General features: G+C 34.8%; 1 protein-coding gene across 8 annotated transcripts in view; it reads right to left on the bottom strand.

The window, feature by feature from the left end:
• FOCAD (focadhesin) overlaps positions 1-18,949 on the bottom strand; it is a 380,810-nt gene that overhangs the window by 132,398 nt on the left and 229,463 nt on the right. For all 8 annotated transcript variants that reach the window (XM_058301924.1, XM_058301931.2, XM_058301923.2 and 5 more), the window contains 3 exons: positions 16,953-17,097; positions 12,617-12,802; positions 7,546-7,667 (listed from right to left, as the gene is read on the bottom strand). In XM_058301924.1, the coding sequence (XP_058157907.1) occupies positions 7,546-7,667; positions 12,617-12,802; positions 16,953-17,097 (453 nt within the window). The remainder of the gene's footprint in view (positions 1-7,545; positions 7,668-12,616; positions 12,803-16,952; positions 17,098-18,949) is intronic.

Raw genomic sequence — 18,949 nt, 5'->3', positions numbered from 1 at the left:
CACAGGGTGGATCTTAATACTCTTACTGGCACAGAAAGAAGGCCGCAGAGACAGAGAGGAGCCCAGAAGCTGAGCGAGAAGGAGACCCTGGAAGAAAGTGGAGACACTACATTTGTGTCCTGCCATGTACCTGATCAGCCACAGGTGGAGCTCGGGGGTAAGGATCTCCTGATGATGCCTTGATTTGGACACTTTCATGGCCTCAGAACCATAAGCTTTTAACCTAATAAATTCCCATTGTAAAAGTCGGTATATTCGGGTATATTGCCATAGGAACTTTTAGCAAACTACAACAGAAATGTACAAAAACCCTACACTAAAATCATACCGAATAGTGAAATACTGAATGCTTTTCTGCAAGACTGTGAACAGGACAAGAATGACAGCTTTTACCACTCTTATTTAACATTGTTCTGGAGGTTTTAGGGCAATGAGGCAAGAAAAGAAATGAAAGGCATACAGATCAGATAGAAAAAATTAAAACTTTATTCTTACACATCATTACAATGAAATCCAGAGAAAATCTACAAAATATATATATATAGAACAAAAACATATAAATAAGTTTTGAAAGGTTATAGAAAATCATCAGTTGTATGTATATATATTAGTAGTGAACAACTTAAAATTAAAACTAAGATTAAAACTAAAATAGCATCAAAATACTTACAGATATAAAATACTTATGAAATATAACAAAATATGTACAAGATCTGTAATATGAGAAGAACAAAACACTGATGAGAAAAACCAAAGAATGTCTAAGTAAATGGAGACATACCTTGCTCATGGGTCAAAAGACTCCAAATTGGTTTCCGAAGTGACCTATAGATTTAATGCAATTCCAATCAAAACTGTAGGAGAGTTATTTTTGTAGTTTCTCAAAGCTGATTTAAAATTTTATGGAAAAGCAAATGGCTTAGAATAGCCAAAATAATATTGAAAAAAAAAGAATAAAGTGGAGGACTCATATTACTTGATTTCAAGATTTATTAGAAAGGGATAGTTCACAACATTGCGTGGTTTTGGAAAAAGAACAGATAAATGAAATAAATAAGTTCAGAAATAGACCCATAAATATATAGGCAAATGATTTTTGACAAAGATTCCCAGGTAATTCAGTGAAGAAAGGAAAGTATTGTCAACTAACATAACTCTTATAGAAAAATTATAAGTGAATCAGAGGCCAACATGTAAAATCTTAAATTATAAAACTTCAATAAGAAAACATAGGAAATCCAAGAATAAATAAATGTGGTCTATCCATACAATGGAGTATTATTAAGCTATAAAAAGGAATGAAGTACCTGTACATGCTAAGACATGGATGAGCCTTGAAAACACTATGCTAAGTGAAAGAAGCAGAACACAAAAGGCCCATAATATATGATTCCATTTATTAAAAATTTCCACACATTAATAAGAAAATCTTTAGAGATGAAAAGTAGATTAACAGTTGCCTAGGGCTGTAAGGAAAGAAAGAATGGGGAGTGACTGTTAATGGGTGTAAGGTTTCTTTTGGGAGTAATAAAACTGTTCTAAAATTTATTGTGATGATGATTGCACAACTCAATATACTAAAAACCACTGAATCCACTTTAAATACATGAATTCTATGGTATATAAATTATATCTCCATTTTGAAAAGAAATAAGAAAAAAAAAAAAACAAGAAGAAAAGGACACAAAAAATCTTTGTGACCTCAGGTTAGACAAAAGGCAAGAATCATAAAAGGAAAATTTGGTAAATGAATTTTTCTTCTTTTTTTTAATTACTTTATTGAAGTATAGCGCTCATACATATACATACATAAACAGTGAGTATATAATAATAGCTGTGTACTTACAGCCCTATTATTATCTTTATATCATTTATATATAAACATACATAAACCATTAAATGTATAGTAAAAGTTGTGAACTTACAAAGCAAGCATGCATAACATCATACAGGGGTCCCATATATCAACCCTCTACCAACACCTTGCATTGTCATGAGACATTTCTTACAAATTATGAAAGAATACTGTCAAAATCTTACTACTAATCATAGTCCTTATCTTACACTTGGTGCGTTTTTCCCCCAATCTACCCTATTATTATTTTTTAAATAAATTTTTTATGACAGAAGTTGTAAACTTATAAAACAATCATGCACATGTGCAGAATTCCCAAACACCCCTCCATCAACACACCACACTGTGGTGGAATATTTGCTACAGATAAGATAGTATCTGATTGTTACCATGTCCATAGTGTACATTTGTTCACCTTTTCCATACTGCCTCATTATCACGACAGTACATCTTTTGCACAGATGCCAGAATATTATATTCTAACCACAGTCCATAGTTCACTCCAGCTGTATTTTTCCCATGCTTCTCCACATTCCCAACACCCTGCAGTAGTGATATACATTTCCTCTAGCTCACAAAGGATACTCTTGCATCTGTATTATCAACTACAATTCTCATCCACCTCTTGGTTTACTGTGCTATTCATTTCCTAGATTATTCTCTAGCATTCTGTCAATTGGTATTTACATATCTAGACTGCCATTTTAGTCACATCCCCATTTATAAACTAGCTGTTTGAATTTTCCAATATTACAAAAACACTCTTCAAAAACATTGTTTAGTTAACGAATAGACAGTTACAGACTGGGAAAAAATATTTGCAAAACATGTTTCTCAGAATACATATTTTTCTTCAGAATATATAAAGAACTCTCTTTTGGAAACAAACAAAAAAAAATAACAACAACAAAAATCCCAGTAAATATATGTATAACAGGTCAGAATAGACATTTACTGGGAAAAAAGATATGGAAGGCAAATAAGCAGATGGGAAGATGCTCAACATCATTAATTATTAAGGAAAATGCAAATTATACAACTAAAAGAAACTAGTACCTACCTATAAATATGGCTAAAATTTTAAAACTTGACCATACCAAATACTATTGAGGAGGTAGGGAAACTGGAATTCTCATGTATAGTTACTGGGTATTCAAAATGAGACAGTCACTTAGGAAAACAGTGTGGCAGTTTCTTATAAAGTTAAATATAAATTTACCATAAGACCTAGCAATTCCACTCCTGGATAGTTATTTATTAAAAAAAAAAAAAAAGAAAATCATGTCTATACATAGAACTGTGTTAGAATGTTTATAACAGCATTATTCATGATTACCTCAAACTAGAAACCACTCAAAGGTCCACCAACTGGTCAGGTAATAAACAAACTGGGGAAGTGGATTTGGCCCAACAGATAGGGCGTCATGGGAGGTCCTGAGCTGGCCCATGCACAGTGCTGATGCGTGCAAGGAATCTCATGCCATGCAGGGCTGTCCCCCGCGTAAGGGAGCCCCAAGCGCAAGGAGTGCTCCCCATAAGGAGAGCCACCCAGGGTGAAAAAAGTGCAACCTGTCCAGGAATGGTGCCAAATGCATGGAGAGCTGACACGGCAAGATGACACAACAAAAAGAGACACAGATTCTGGGTGCCGCTAACAAGAATACAAGCGGACACTGAAGAACACACAGCGAATAGACACAGAGAGCAGACAACTGGGGGGGGGCGGTGGCAGGGGCAGGGGAAGGGAAGAGGAAATAAAAAATATAAAAAATATTTTTAAAAAACAAATAAATAAACAAACTGGGCACTGCCAAACAATGGAATACTACTCAGCAATAAAAAGGAATTAACTATTGATATATGTAACAACACAGATAAAACTGAAAAGCCATATGCTTAGTTAAGAAAGCTGGACATAAAATGTTCCAATCTGTAATTTCATTTACATAACATTCTGAAAAGGGCAAAATTGTAAAGGCAGAAACCATATCAGGAGCTGAAAGGAAATGGGGTTGGGGGAGAGGTAGATACAAAGGGGCACGAAGGAACTTCTAGAGTGATGTAAGTATTCTTTATCTTGACTGTGGTGGTTGTTACACAACTGTATATATTTGTCAAACTTAACAGTACTTCACACCTAGAAAGAGTGAATTGTATGTAAATTATACCTCAACAGACCAGACGCTTAAAAACATTAATTTTTGTTAAATGTAAAAATGGCATAATTTATGCTTTTAAAAGTGCTTATCTGGTAGATAAGATGAAATTGTATGATATATAGATTTTATTTTAAAGTATTCCAGAAAAATCAAAGATTAGCAAGCAAAATTTTGATAATTGTTAAAGCTGGATGACGGATAGATGGAGATCTATTATAGTGTTCTTTTTGTTTTTGTGAATGTTTGAAATTCTTAAGAAGGACTAAAATAAAAAGACTGAATAGAGGAGTGGCGGGAACTGGCTCTAGAGAAACTTCATCTTGAAAGAATACCAAATAGACTATAACAACAACAATCAAAAAAGTCTAGAAGCAAGGAGAAGAGTAAGGAGATTCTAGGTTAATTTCGGAAGGATCCAAAGGAAACGGACTTTGGCCCAGTGGTTAGGGCGTCCGTCTACCATATGGGAGGTCCGCGGTTCAAACCCGGGGCCTCCTTGACCCGTGTGGAGCTGGCCATGCACAGCACTGATGCACGCAAGGAGTGCCCTGCCATGCAGGGGTGTCCCCCGCGTAGGGGAGACCCACGCGCAAGGAGTGCGCCCCGTAAGGAGAGCCGCCCAGCGTGAAAAGAAAGAGCAGCCTGCCCAGGAATGGCGCCGCCCACACTTCCCGTGCCGTTGACGACAACAGAAGCGGACAAAGAAACAAGACGCAGCAAATAGACACCAAGAACAGACAACCAGGGGAGGGGGGGGAATTAAATAAATAAATAAATCTTTAAAAAAAAAAAAAAGATACCTTAATATCATTCTGTGCTTAATGTGAGACCATACAGCACATTTCTAATCTGTTTTTGATTTCTAAGTTCTGTGACCTTGAGCATAGAACTTTCCTCATTATAAAGTGGCGGTAATAATAGTACCTAACTCACAGCATTAATGTAGAGATTAAATAAACTAACATATGTTTAATAATTTAAAAATATGCCTTAGCTAATTATCTGTTAATGAAAATGTTATTGTTAACCAGCTCTTAAAATCCATGTTATTTCTTGTCACAGCCTCTGAGAAATTATATGCTCATTCCTTAGCTTAGTTTTACAAATGGACATGGAAGATAGAGTACTATAAACAGAAAATGGAATCCAAACTGAAATCCTACCATAGATTTGGTAATTCTGTCCAATATGACTTCCACTTGACTCCTAAAATCTCTTCTCTGAAATCTGCTAGGTCCTCTACAATACAAGCAACAAGTATTTTACCCCCACAGAATTCTCTATTCTCAATTCATAAGTTTTTTAAACAAATCAATTTATTGACACATATTAAAAATGCATAAATCCATCCAAAATATACAATCAATGGTATTTGATATAATCACATGGTTGTGCATTCATCACATCAATCCTTTTTAAGCATTTTCATTATTTCAGTAATAATAATAATAAAAACTAACCAAACAAAACTCATCACCTCTCAGTCTCCCTAAGCTTCCCCTGCCCATACATAGCTGCTATTCTGTTCCCTTCTCTTTAGTTTATTTGTATTTATATTTTATATAAAGAGTCTAATTTTTCTTATTTTCTTATTTCACATGAGGTTTCACTATGGTATACAGTCCCTTTATATTTTTTAGCTTTCCTTCTAGTAATATAAATGTCCTCAGGATTTCCCTTTCAACTACTGTCATACTCATATAATAGCTCTGCTAGTCACAAACAGCATGATGTGCTCTCATCATTTCCATTCATTTCCGAAGATATACAAAATGCCTTTTAACCAGTTCTGTACAGATTTAATCACCAGCTTTCTATTCTCCACTCTGATTCTATTTTCTGGTGACCTACATTCTAATTATTAATTCCATGAGTTTTACATAATATATTTAGTTCATAATAGTGCAATCATACAGTATTTGTCCTTTTGTATCTAGCTTGCTTCACTCAATATAATGTCCTCCAGGTTAATTTGGATACCATTAGCTCAATTTATCAGATGATCTGCTGTCCTTCACATTAACAGTCTTTCCCGATGGTTATTTTTTTAATAATGGCTTTCCATTAAAGCTGTTTTAGTTAGCCTTTAAATACCTAAAACAAAGCTCAAGAACACAAACAGCTATCAAATCACTCCCTTTCCCATGACAACTAATGAGATGCTAGGGGGTAAACCAAGGTAGAGATCACCTGTTTTTCCTTCTTTTGTGAAATTAAACCGCTCTCCTTTTCAAAGAGATATTGCTCCCAGATCCTTATTCCCGCTTTAGTTGAATGAAGGCATTATATTAGTCAAAAAAAGTTTCTCAACCAAGGATTTACTTAATTTCAACTCTAAATATATGAAAGGAAGAGGACAGCATAGGGTAAAGACAGGTTTTTAAAACTAACTCTCTGTACCTGTATTAAACTGTACCCTTTACCAGTTTAGGTGGTGGTTGGTGTGATATAGAATATAATCCAACCTAATTAGTGATACCTAGATTTATAAATTTTGCATCAAAATAAGAAATCTATGTAAGCATATTTTAGAAGTGATAACTACTTTTATATCAAGTCCATTAAATTTTTACAATCAAATAAGTCATTTATAACTGTTAAATGACCTCTTATGAATTACATAAAATAAACTTCTTTGCTGATTTTGTAACTATATAATTCGAGAATGTTAATTTATATACATCCAAATGAGTAAAATTTGGATATATATACATATATAAATTTAAACTGTATAATACAAATTTAAAAAACAACAAACATAAATTTCTCTCTTTCCACTGCCATTTCTATAATCTGCAATCATCAGGTTTCACGCAAATCATCTAATGGGCATTATACAATCTTCTTTTAAAGGGATAACTTAAAGGAAAAATAAACAGCAACGTTAAGGATTTTTTTCTGAACACTTCCATTGTTAATTCCCAACACTCACAAAATACAAGAATGGATGCCTTACATACTTGGAAAGGATTGGAGTAAATAGGTAATATTAGTTCTTTAAAATAAATTCAGGGAGAGAGTATAAACGACAATGTAAACTATAATCCATGCAGCATAGTAGTGCTCCAAAATATATTCACCAAATGCAATTAATGTGCCACACTGATGAAAAAGGTTGTTGATGTGGGAAGCATGGGGGTAGGGTAGGGAGTGGGGTATATGGGAACCTCTTATATTTATTAATGTAACATTTTATGTGATCTATATATCTTTAAAAAAATTGCTAAATAAATATTTACTAATAAAAATGGAAGTTAAACATTGATAAAATTAATCAAATTCCTAGACACTACTCCCTAATAATTAGACAGCAGAGGAAGCAAGCCAGTTTTATTCAGAAAAATATCAAAATATTTAGGTGAATCAGCTATTTTGGTTGCATTTAAAAGCATGATAAAAAGAAAAATTCCATTATTGGTGACCATATCTTCCAGCAAACAACAAATTTCACAAATACAAAATGAAGGAGTGAAATCCCAAAGCACAAACAAAGAAAGAAGAGCCTGTTGCAAAAAATAGGGAGGTACCTACCTCATGTACAAGAGCAAGTGATATCTGCTTGAAACTTCGCCCTCTACTGGCCATCAATCTATTCAATGGTTTGCCATCTTTACTCTGATACGTTGAAACATCATAACAAAATAACATACCACCTTAAAAAAAAAAAAGAACCTTATAAAAACATTTCTAATGGGAAAAAATTCACTATTTAGATTCTCAAGAATCTATATTTAATTAATCTAGATAGGGGAATTTAGAAATGAGAAGAATTTGCTAAGCAAATTATTATTTCTGCTTATTGATTTATAAAAAGATATTAAGAATTACTAGATTTAAAATATCTCTTGTTTAAAAGTTATTTATAAATGCATAATTAATCTGCATTTCATGACTCTGGTTTAAATGCTCATTTTAAATTTTGTGAACAGTTAAAACTTCTAGAGTTTCCATTCTTTTTTTTTTTTTTTTCAATTAAAAAGGAATACGTGAACATATTAATCTTTAGTTTTTACCCACAAGTGTACCAGTTTTCCCTCAAAGATGCACTCAGACAATTCACTTTCCCCTTTTCCCTCATCCTCTTTCTATAAGCCTTCCTCCTGCCCTTCCTACTCTGGTAAACTAAGTTCTCAACTGAGCTTCTAGATCCAGCCAATTGTCAGTGTCATTTGAAAACAAAGGCACCAGTCAAAGGTTGGAGGATGATTAGGGTAGCCTTGCAAACTATCTGGGTTATGAGAAGACATATTCAATGACCAAGATAATTCAAAATATAGAGATCATTACAATTGTAAACATCTTTTATTGAAGGATGATATACTGGGAGAAAGTGCACATATAATACATATACAGCTCAATGAATTTTCACAAAATGAGCAAACAAGTACAACCAACACTCAAATCAAGAAACAAAACATTATTAACATCCCCTCATGACTCCATCCAATCATACCCCTCAAAGTGTAGCCTAATTCCAACAACCATTTTTGATCTATTTTTGTACTTTATGTAAATAGAATTAGACTGTATATACTATTTCTATCTGGCTTCTTGGACTCAACATAATTGTTGCAAGAATTACTCATATTGTGACTAGCAATTGTAGTATATTCATTCTTATCACTGAATAATAGTTCATCATGTGAATATACCACATCATGTGAATATATGTGCTATTCTGCTTCAATGGACAGTTAGTGTATTAGTCAGTCAAAGGAGTACTGATGCACAGTACCAGAATTCTGTTGACTTTTATAAGGGTAGTTATTTGAGGTAGAGGCTTACAGTCACAAGGCCCTAAAGAGTGCAATTTAAGGTACCATAAGAGGTACCTTCTTACCCAAAGTCATTTGCCAGGTATTGAAGCAAGATGGTAGGCAATGTTTGCAAGGGTTCAGCCTTTCTCTTCCTCTTAAGGCTCTGTAGGCCTAGCTTCTTTCTATCTCAGCTGTAGGCTGAAGGGCTTGTCTCTTTCCCAGGCTCAGATGCTCAGGGCTCTGGTTTCTGCAGCTGCACACTATCAGAATGGCTCCGCTCCCTCCCTAGGGTTCCAGTATCCAAAGACTCAGTTCTCTTCTCTGCGGTGTCCTTTATCTATCTGACTGTCTGCCCAACAAGGGGGCAGGGACTCAACATCCTACTGACATGGCCAAATCAAAGCCTCAATCTTCGTTTAATCAAGTAAAGGTGAAACCTCTGAATCTAATACAATCTAATATGCCCAGAGGAACAGACCAGTTTACAAACATAATCCAATATCTATTTTTGGAATTCTTAAACAATATTAAACTTCTACAGAAAGTTTAAGTGGTTACTCAAATAGTACTGCTATGAACACTCATTGCATTCATATGCTATGAATATATCTTTTGGTGACTTCATGTAGGTTTATCATCCCTTCAAAGAAACTGCTGGATAAGAGGGTATGAATTTGCTTGGTACTAAACAGTTTTCCAAAGTGGTTGTACTAACATTTTCAACAGCAATTCTGGTTTTCCACCGTTTTACCAATACTTTAAATTTTCCATCATTTTCAATTTAGACATTTTGGTAGATATATAATAGTATCTTACTGTGGTCTCAATTTGCATCTCTCTGATGACTAATGAAATTGGCTACCTTTTCATATGTTCATTGGACATTTGGATATTCTTTTCTTGAAGTGCCTTTTCAATTCTTTTACCTCCTAGTTCATTGTTGTTCTTCAAGGTTGCCTTGGATGTTCTTGACCTTTTGTATTTCCTCATAAATTTTAGAATCAGCTTGTCAATTTTCAAAAACTCTGAGATATTGATTGGGATTGGATTGAATATATATACTTGTGAGACTCAACATTTTAACAATATGGAGTCCAATAGTATAAGAATATGGTTAATCACCCCATTTATTAAGAATTCTTGAATTTCTCTCAATAATATTTATACTTTCCAAGTTAAAGGTTTTATACATCTTTTGCAAAATTAATTTTAAGTACTTGGTATTTTTTATGCTCTTATAAATGGTATGGTTTTAAATTTAATTTTCTATTTATAAAAATTTTAAATTGATTTTTATATGTTGGCCTTTAAGTGTAGGCAGTGACAGTGATGAATTCATTTCTCAATCCCAATAATCAGTCTTTAGATTATTTTGGATTTTCTATGTACCCAATCATGTCATGTGCAAATAATGACTATTTTATATTTATCTTTCTAATTCTTATGACTTTTGTTTCTTTTTCTTGCCCTACTGCATTAGCTATAACCTCCATTAAAATATGGGAAGATTTATAATACATATTCAATTTCTTTAATAGATATAAAAGTATTCAAATACTTTTAATTTCTCCTCTGTTTTGCTAATTTATTTTGAAGAATTTGTATACATAATCCAAATTATGAAACTTAAAGGCTTAAATCTTTATAATATACTTTCATCTTTTTGAAAGCTATCAGGTCTGTAGAGGTGTCTCCTTTTCCCACCTGATATAGGTCATGTGAGTTTTCTCTATTTTGTTGTTCAGACTTAAAATGGTTTCATAACTTTTATTAAACTTCAAAGAATCAACTATAGGCTTCAGTGATTTTCTTTATTTTACATGTTTTCTGTTACACTGTATCTATTCTTATCTTTATTATTGTTTTCCTTACACTTTCTTTCAGTTTGGTTTGCCATTCTTTTCCAAGTCTCTTGAGATGGAGGTTTAAACAATGAATTTTTCTTTTCTAATATATGCATAGAGGTATAAGTTTCTTCTAAACACTATTTTATCTGTATCTCACAAGTTTTGGTATGACTTATCTTCATTATGATTCAGTTCAAAATAGTTCAAATTATTTCTAATTTCCATTTTGATATTTTCTTTGATATATGGATTATTTATAAGTGTATTTCTTAATTTGCTGGCTACTGGAAATTTTCTAATTATCTTTTTATTTTTAGGTTAATCCCATGTAATTATAATAGAAGACATACCCTAAATAATTTTAATAGTTTAAAATTTGTTAAAATTTATAGCTTCCCTATGATTTGGGTAAAATTTTCATGTGAATTTAAAAAGAATATGAATTCTATAACTGAAAGGTACAATGTTCTATATGCCAATTAACTGAAGTTTGTTCATAGTGTTCAAGTATTTTGAAGACTTACTAAGTTTGTTTGCTTATTCTGCCAGCTTTAAAAAAAAGCTGTTTTAAAGTTTCCCATTATACGTATTGCCTGTTCCCTCTGTTAACACTGTTAATTTTTGTCATAGATTTTCAAGCTATGATACTTGGTGTATCCCGACCACAGAGGTGTGATATTTTCCTATTGGGGTGACATCCTTATCTTCATGAAACATTCCTTTAATTTCTGGGTTCTTCCCTTTTCATATGTCTAGTACTTTTTCATTGTATGCTGGGCAATATAGGAAAGAGTGACTGAAGCTCTAAATCAGGGGTTCTTAACCTTTTTTGTTCCACGGACCCCTTTCCAGTCAGGTGAAAGCCACGGACCCCTTTCTAAGTCCACACTATACTGTGTATTATTTAATGAATATATCACACCCACACCAACATGTCTTCATAAGAATTATGTGTTTTTGAATTTAAATTCAAGCTCATTGACCCTTTGTTAAAAGTTCCTGCTCTAAATGATATTATTTTTTAATAGAGAGGAGTTTCTCCTCTCATTTGTTAGGCAGAGGGACTGAGCTAAGTTAGATTTCATCAGTTTTGGTAAGTCTCAGGCTACCTCTGATTCACTCCTGTTGTTAGGGTATAATCTCCTCTGCCAAGATTTTCAATTGAGAAGCTAATGGGTCTTTGACTCCTCAATTCTCAAAGATTATGGAAGAGTCAGGTCTGTCCTTCAGAGGTTTTCAGATAAGCTCTTTAGTGTCCCATCTCACTTCTTTAATTTGGAAAATATCTTGAGAGAGAAACAAGCTATATGTTTGAGGTCCCTAAAGTTTCTAATTTTGTCACTTGAGTGCCACATGAATGCCAAGACCTCTGTTGATTTCTAACATGCACCGGCCTCCAGTTAAGATCAATTGTGAATTTTCAGCCTCTACCTGTGGCTAGAATTTTCACCTCTTCAGGTGAAAAGAGCTGGAAATCTTCAGTATCAATTCACCATTCCCTCCAGGGATTTCATCTCTTGAATGCTTTGTTGCCAGGACCCTTTTCCATTTGGTTCTTTTAACTTTAGGAAACTTTCAACCTAGCTCTTTACCTTCCTGTGTAAACCTTCTTGGTAAAAATCTCCAATTTGTCACACCAGCCCCATGCAACCACTAAAAGCTCTCCTGATTTCTCTTTACTTTAACGGGTTTCTGTTGAAAGACTTGGGCCTGCCCAATCCTTTAGTACACAAACAGAATCAATGAATATCCCCAAGGAAAAGAAATCACAGTTCTAAGATATTTTCCCCACTCTGGAACTTCAGTCCATTGATTCATGTTTGTTTTTACATTTGCTGATGCCTTTTAAAATGTGCTTTTAATATTTTTATTTATCCAGCTGTGTTTAGTTGTTGTCAGTGGCAGGAATGTCCTTCTGTGACCTATTATAGCCAACTTGGAAGTGAAAGCTAAATCATTACATTTAGAACTTACCTTAATACTATTCGCTATGCTTACCTGCAAGGCCAGGTTTCAATCCTGGTTGCTTGTTTGTTTCATACATTTTCAATATAAAATTAGGGATTCCTGCTACAGTCTTCCCTTGGTCTGAGCGGGCACCTCCTTTTAATGCAGAATGATATATCCCACGGGGCATATTCACCATTTCTTGCTTCACAAGCGATGTAAAAAATTCCTCCAAAGCTGAAAAAGGATAAAAAAAAAAAGTGAGTGAATACAGTATGCTAGAAGAAAAGCATTCATTTTTAATTAATATACAAACAACTTACCCATATTTTAGGAAAAACTTAACATGGCAAAAAAACCTCTTTATCGCCATCCTCCTCTCAGTCTTCTTCCAGTCTACTTTCCCAAATCAGAATATGGTACACAGCAAGCTTGAAAACTTACAAGTCATTCTTAATTCATCTTTCTCTTATTACATCTAATCAATTAGCAAATCCTTCTAGCTTTACCTTCAAAATATATCCCCAATCTATCCCCTTGTCTCCATCTGCATTGCTACACACCTCGTCCTCATCTCTCATCAGTCTCTCTCACATAAAAATTAGTTTTTCTTCCTCATGACCAGACCTACAATACATTCTCTACCCAGAAGGCAGACTCATAAGTCAGTTCCATCCCTAAACTCTTCCAGTGGTTTTTCACTATAGAGAATAAAATAAAAATCTCTGACCATAATCAAAGCCTTCTATGATCTTGCCCTTGACTCTCCCAGTGACTTATCATCTACTACTCTCCCTCCCGGTCATAATTCCATATAGCCTTCTTTCCATGCCTCAAAAACACCAAGTGCATATCTAAGTTAGGGCCACTGCCCTTGCTGTTTTTTCCTCCTTCAGCACTGGTGCCCGATTTTCACATGACTGGCTCAGTCTTATCATTTAGGTCTTTTCAGGGAAGGCTTTCGTTTCTGAAGCTACATGGATACAATGAATGAAAAACTCAATATTAGTTCATCATTTCTTTGTTTGTGTTCCATCAAATTAAACCCAAGAATGGTTTTGATATTTTATGTATTATAAGAAAACACAGCAAGATGGGACCAGATGACAAGAGGATGCCCAGACAAGACAAACTTGATAAAACTATAGGTTTATGTTTAAGTGTCATTTTCCTTTGCACCACTAGAGCTTGTCAGATGCAGAAATGGAGATGCTGAAACATTAAAACTAAACAAATCATACAGAGTGGAAAACAAAAAAGGAAACCACTGCACACATATCTCATATAGGAAGAAAAATCAAGGGTCCATCTAACTAAACTGGAATTTCATTCCAAATGGATCTAAGTCTCCTTAAAATGACCATGATTAAATTAAAGGTAGCAAGTACTCACTGAAACATTTATTGTGGGCTCAGTTCTGTCCTTCCAAATATTGAAACACCCCCTCCCCAGATGTAGCCAAGCGTTTCTAGTTCAAAGCTTAGAGAACACCTGGCTGAGATATTTTCCATTTGCCCCTCCATAGCCACTTTCCACCTTTATCAACCCAGCTCTGAATCCCGGAAGAATAACTTTTAAGGTTTGCATCAACAGGCTCCCTTGTCCTCTGACTTCTGGTTGGGTTCACCCAACGGGAGACACTGGTAGGTTAGATAGCAGAAACAGAGTGAGGCCAAGGAATGCATTCCCAAAATACCTTCCTGTAGGATTGCTGCAGTTTGCCTGTATCCCTCTTTTGAAGTCCATGGCTCCCTCTAGCCAGCCCATCTTATGATATACATGTTCTCATATTCTGGAACTGTTCCTCTCCTTACCTCTTTAGGAATAGGGACATTAACTTCTCTAGGATGATTCACCATCTCTTGTGAATTTCCTTAACTTTAACAACACAAGTGTAAACAGTCCCTTTATTAAACTGTCCTCAAATATTCTATCTGAATGTGCCTTCCCTTTCCTGCAAGGACCCTGATCAATTCATCATTTAAATGAAAAGAAGCTGAAAGTTTCTAGAATATAAATTTTTAAAACAATCCAAATGTCCTTCAACAGGAAAGTGGGTAAACAAACTGTGGTACACTCATATTGGAATACTACTCACCAATAAAAAGGAAAGAACAATTGAAATATGCAACAATTTGGATGGATCTCAAAGCCTTTATGTTGAATTAAAAAAAAAAAATCCAATACCAAAAATTTAAATACTATATGAAAAAAACTGGTGCAATACAAATAGGTCTTTCGATTAGTAATAATACTGCACCAATGTCAATTTTCCAGGTATAATATTGTACTATGGTTATATAAGATGTTATCAGTGGGAGTAGTTGGTTAAGTTACAGATGTACTTTCTAAATTACTTTTGCAACTTCTTGAGAGTCAAAAATCATTTTTTTAAGTTTCTAAAAATCAATACCAATAACACCCCTATTGAAAATAATGCAAATTACTAGATTTACTTTGCACCTGCTTTCGTGTTCATTTGAAAGGGATTAAGAGGTGAAGAGGGTTAGAATTCGCTTACTTTCAGTACAATCCAGTTTTCTGCCTGTAGCACCTAGTGACTTAATACAGATCATCTACCCCATACTTTTCAGGGTACAGGATTTCGAAGGTTGGTGCTTTTATCCTGAGTCTCTTTTAATGTTTCTAATAATCACAGGCAAAGTGAAGCAGAGAAAAGTGAAGTATTTTGCCCATGATGACATGCTCTGTCACACACAGATAACATCTGTGTCACCCACAGTCCTCATGAATCTAATTCTTGAATTTTCTCAAACAGATATAGTTGTTGATCTCAAATCCTCCCCTTTATTGCCAGGAAAAGGCTCTGGTAACCATCCAGTACTAACAACGTAGGAAAGCCAGGTAATGGCCACCACAGCACTGCACATACTGGAAGGACAGAAACAACTGTGCACCTTGGCAACAAATATCTTTCTTCCCATCTTCTTCTAATATCATAAAAACTGGGTTGGGAATGCAGGTAAGAGCAAACAAAGTCACTAAAAAGGCCCCAAAGGGTTTTGAAGGTAAGGCTGCTGTAGGATAGAAGAGAAACTGTGGTTAATTGGAGGCTTTTTCCTTCCTTGGGCTCACTAGGTATAACCTGGGTGGGGCAGAGGGGGCCTAAACTCCAAACAGGAAGCAAGGAAGAACAGGAGAGAGAGGAATAGGGAGCAAGTTTATTTTTTGTTGTTGTTTTTTTTCCTGACAGGATGAGGAGATATCAGGGCCAGAGACTGAACCCAGGACCTCATATGTGGGAAGCCAGTGCTCAATCACTGAGCTGCACCCAGAAGCAAGTCTTTGAGACTTAAGACATCAGGAGAAAAGAAAAGGCAAACTTGGTTTAAATTGCACCATTCAGTTTTCTCTATAAAAGGAGGCAGTATTCCAGACAGGAGTTTTGTCTGGGAATATGCAGTATACATTTGGCTCAATTTCCCCAGAATCTCCCTGTGGGATGAAATCAAGGAGAAAAAAAAAAATTTCCAACATTGCAGGCTAGTATGATTATGATTAAGAGAGAATATGATACAATTTATTGTTTTATTGAACTTCATTTTTGGAAATTACATTTTTATATCTATTAACATTCAAGGTAAAACTGAGACAGAAAAATGGATCACTCAGGAAATCTTTTCATTAATCAGAAAACAAAGTGTAAGACAAAATGTAAATTCCCTATCCTAGTCGGTAACCAAATTTCTCAGATGGGACCACCCACCATTTCCTAGGTAGGGTATACAGAATAGAGGAAGGTCAGTATTTCTAAACACAACATCCACATAGAATATTTACTGCATGTAAGCATATAGAATAAACTTTTAAAAATATAAAGGGCCATATAAACATTCTATCAATGACTGAATGACCACAGACTATGATCCATTTAGAAAAAGCATTAATTTATAGTTCTCAAGTATTAATAATGTCTTTGGAGTAACTATAGAAATAATAAATTTAAAATGATGAAATGACCCTTTAAACCTTTGAATAAAGATTCTAATGACTTTTTCACTGAGTTTATGTAAATAAGAATCATTTCTTTGAACCACTGACCTAGAGTCCTACTACAAAATGATCTTGTAGAATAAATTTATCTTTTGAGATAAATTTTACTTTGTTAGTGAAAGTGGTTGTTTAAACTAGTTTTCCAATTCAGTTTTGCTGTAGTCTAACATTTTTTTAATGTGTTGACCACTATAGAGATTACTACCTAGAGTAATCTCTATAGAAGAGATGAGTGCATTTAGCATTTAGCATTTCCGTAGAACATAAGCATTTACGCTTAATGTAAGCCATAGTGTGTATACATCACATAAGAAGATGTAGACAGATAAAACCACTGAAGAGTGCTAGCTTCCTAGCTACCAAATAGACTCACCTGATAAAACTGAAGGAGCAGTGAGTGGCAAGAGACTGAGGTAACAGGAGCCAGGAACAGAAAGATCTACATCCTTTTCATCTCCCTCATCATCTTCCTCTTCAGTCATATCTTGCTCATCAGGAATATGAATTTCTGGTCTTATCTGAAATGATAACAAGTGAAAAGATTATACAGATGGCAATTTTAAAATGCTATATGAAATCTGCCCTTTGCCCACTGTGTGCCAAGATTTAAATATTGGGTTTTACTTTATCATTCTATAATATTCAAATACTATTAAAACAATTAATTTATTAAAAACCTATTCATTTACCAGATTAACTAAATGGCAAACTGTAGTCATCTTATTAGATATAACCAGAGATCCATCTACATAACTAATAGCAATACAGTGAGAAAATCACCTTAACCTAGCATACACAATAATTATTATAGAAAATAAAAATTTTCGCTATGAGACAATAAAATGCAAACACTAATACATTCAATATATTGAATTTCTATGGCTTATAATTAAGTATTTGCCTTGTCTGAATATTTTTTAAAAAAATGATAATTCCAGCCCCTACCACTATGCCAATGTTTAAAATCTTCCAGATGATTATATACAGCAGAAATCAGGGAGGGACAGAATACTTCAGTTAATCATTTAAGACCTGGAAGTTTGTTGCCATGGAATATAAAAACACTAAATCTGTAATTTGTAACTATATTTTAACATGTCTTATTTGCAATTTGGAAGATTCTGTGGTTGTTCTGTGATTAGTTAAGTTTGTTTGAACCAAAAATTTAAAAATTAAAAGTGATTATTACTACTGTAGTTTCCATAAGATGTAACTGCTAAGCAATTAAATTTTTAATACTTTGAATGACATACCATCATAAAGCTGACATTAGGACAATTAAGCATTAGGGAAGAAAATCAAAATATATAAAAGTGGTTGCTATAACCATAAAGTGTCAGAACCCAGTGATTATCATTAGCCTGTCTCCTGAATTATTTTATTTTATTTTTTTTTAAAGATTTATTTATTTATTTAATTTCCCCCCCTCCCCTGGTTGTCTGTTCTTGGTGTCTATTTGCTGCGTCTTGTTTCTTTGTCCGCTTCTGTTGTCGGCAACGGCACGGGAAGTGTGGGCGGCGCCATTCCTGGGCAGGCTGCTCTTTCTTTTCACGCTGGGCGGCTTTCCTCACGGGCGCACTCCTTGCGCGTGGGTCTCCCCCACGCGGGGGACACCCTTGCGTGGCACGGCACTCCTTGCGTGCATCAGCGCTGTGCATGGCCAGCTCCACACGGGTCAAGGAGGCCTGGGATTTGAACCGCGGACCTCCCATATGGTAGACCGACACCCTAACCACTGGGCCAAAGTCCGTTTCCCTCCTGGATTATTTTTAGAAATAATGAATACTTCCTGTAGGCTGCCTTCTTCATAGGTCCCCAAAGCACTATTCCACTTAGGAACTGCACTGAGTCAGGATGCTTACGGGGAAATATAAGAAAACAGAGTTCTCTTAAGTATAATAAGCTCAATTTCAATGAAGTCTTTGAACCATAACTAGTGTTCTCGTCACTAGTGAAGGGGGACCGAAAGCAGCCTGACTAGAAGAGCACGTTCCAAGACAAGATTTAATTCTGATTCAATAATTGAGTACCTAATTCTCAGAGGGCTGAACCAGCCATAATTAAAGAGATAACAATGAGGTGTGCCTCCCTATTAGGGCATGACAGCATTCCTTGATATCACTGCATACCAGAGAAATCCTGGGATGTTTGCAAACCCTTTGGTTCTGACAAGCAGGGTTTTCCATGTTCCCCTGGACTGCATGCTTATTTGAAATTTTCCAGGTATAACATTACCAAAATGGTCTTACAGATTCTAACCAATTCTGCTTGTCTAAAAAAAGTCCCCAAAAGTGAGTTGGTGCTACCTTTGCCTTGCTTCCTGACTTCTTACATATCATAGCACAAATTGAAAATATTTGAACAACATAA

The sequence above is a fragment of the Dasypus novemcinctus genome, chromosome 8 (assembly GCF_030445035.2).
Source record: "Dasypus novemcinctus isolate mDasNov1 chromosome 8, mDasNov1.1.hap2, whole genome shotgun sequence".
NCBI classification, from domain to species: domain Eukaryota; kingdom Metazoa; phylum Chordata; class Mammalia; order Cingulata; family Dasypodidae; genus Dasypus; species Dasypus novemcinctus.
This window is presented reverse-complemented; position numbering and strand designations above follow the sequence as displayed.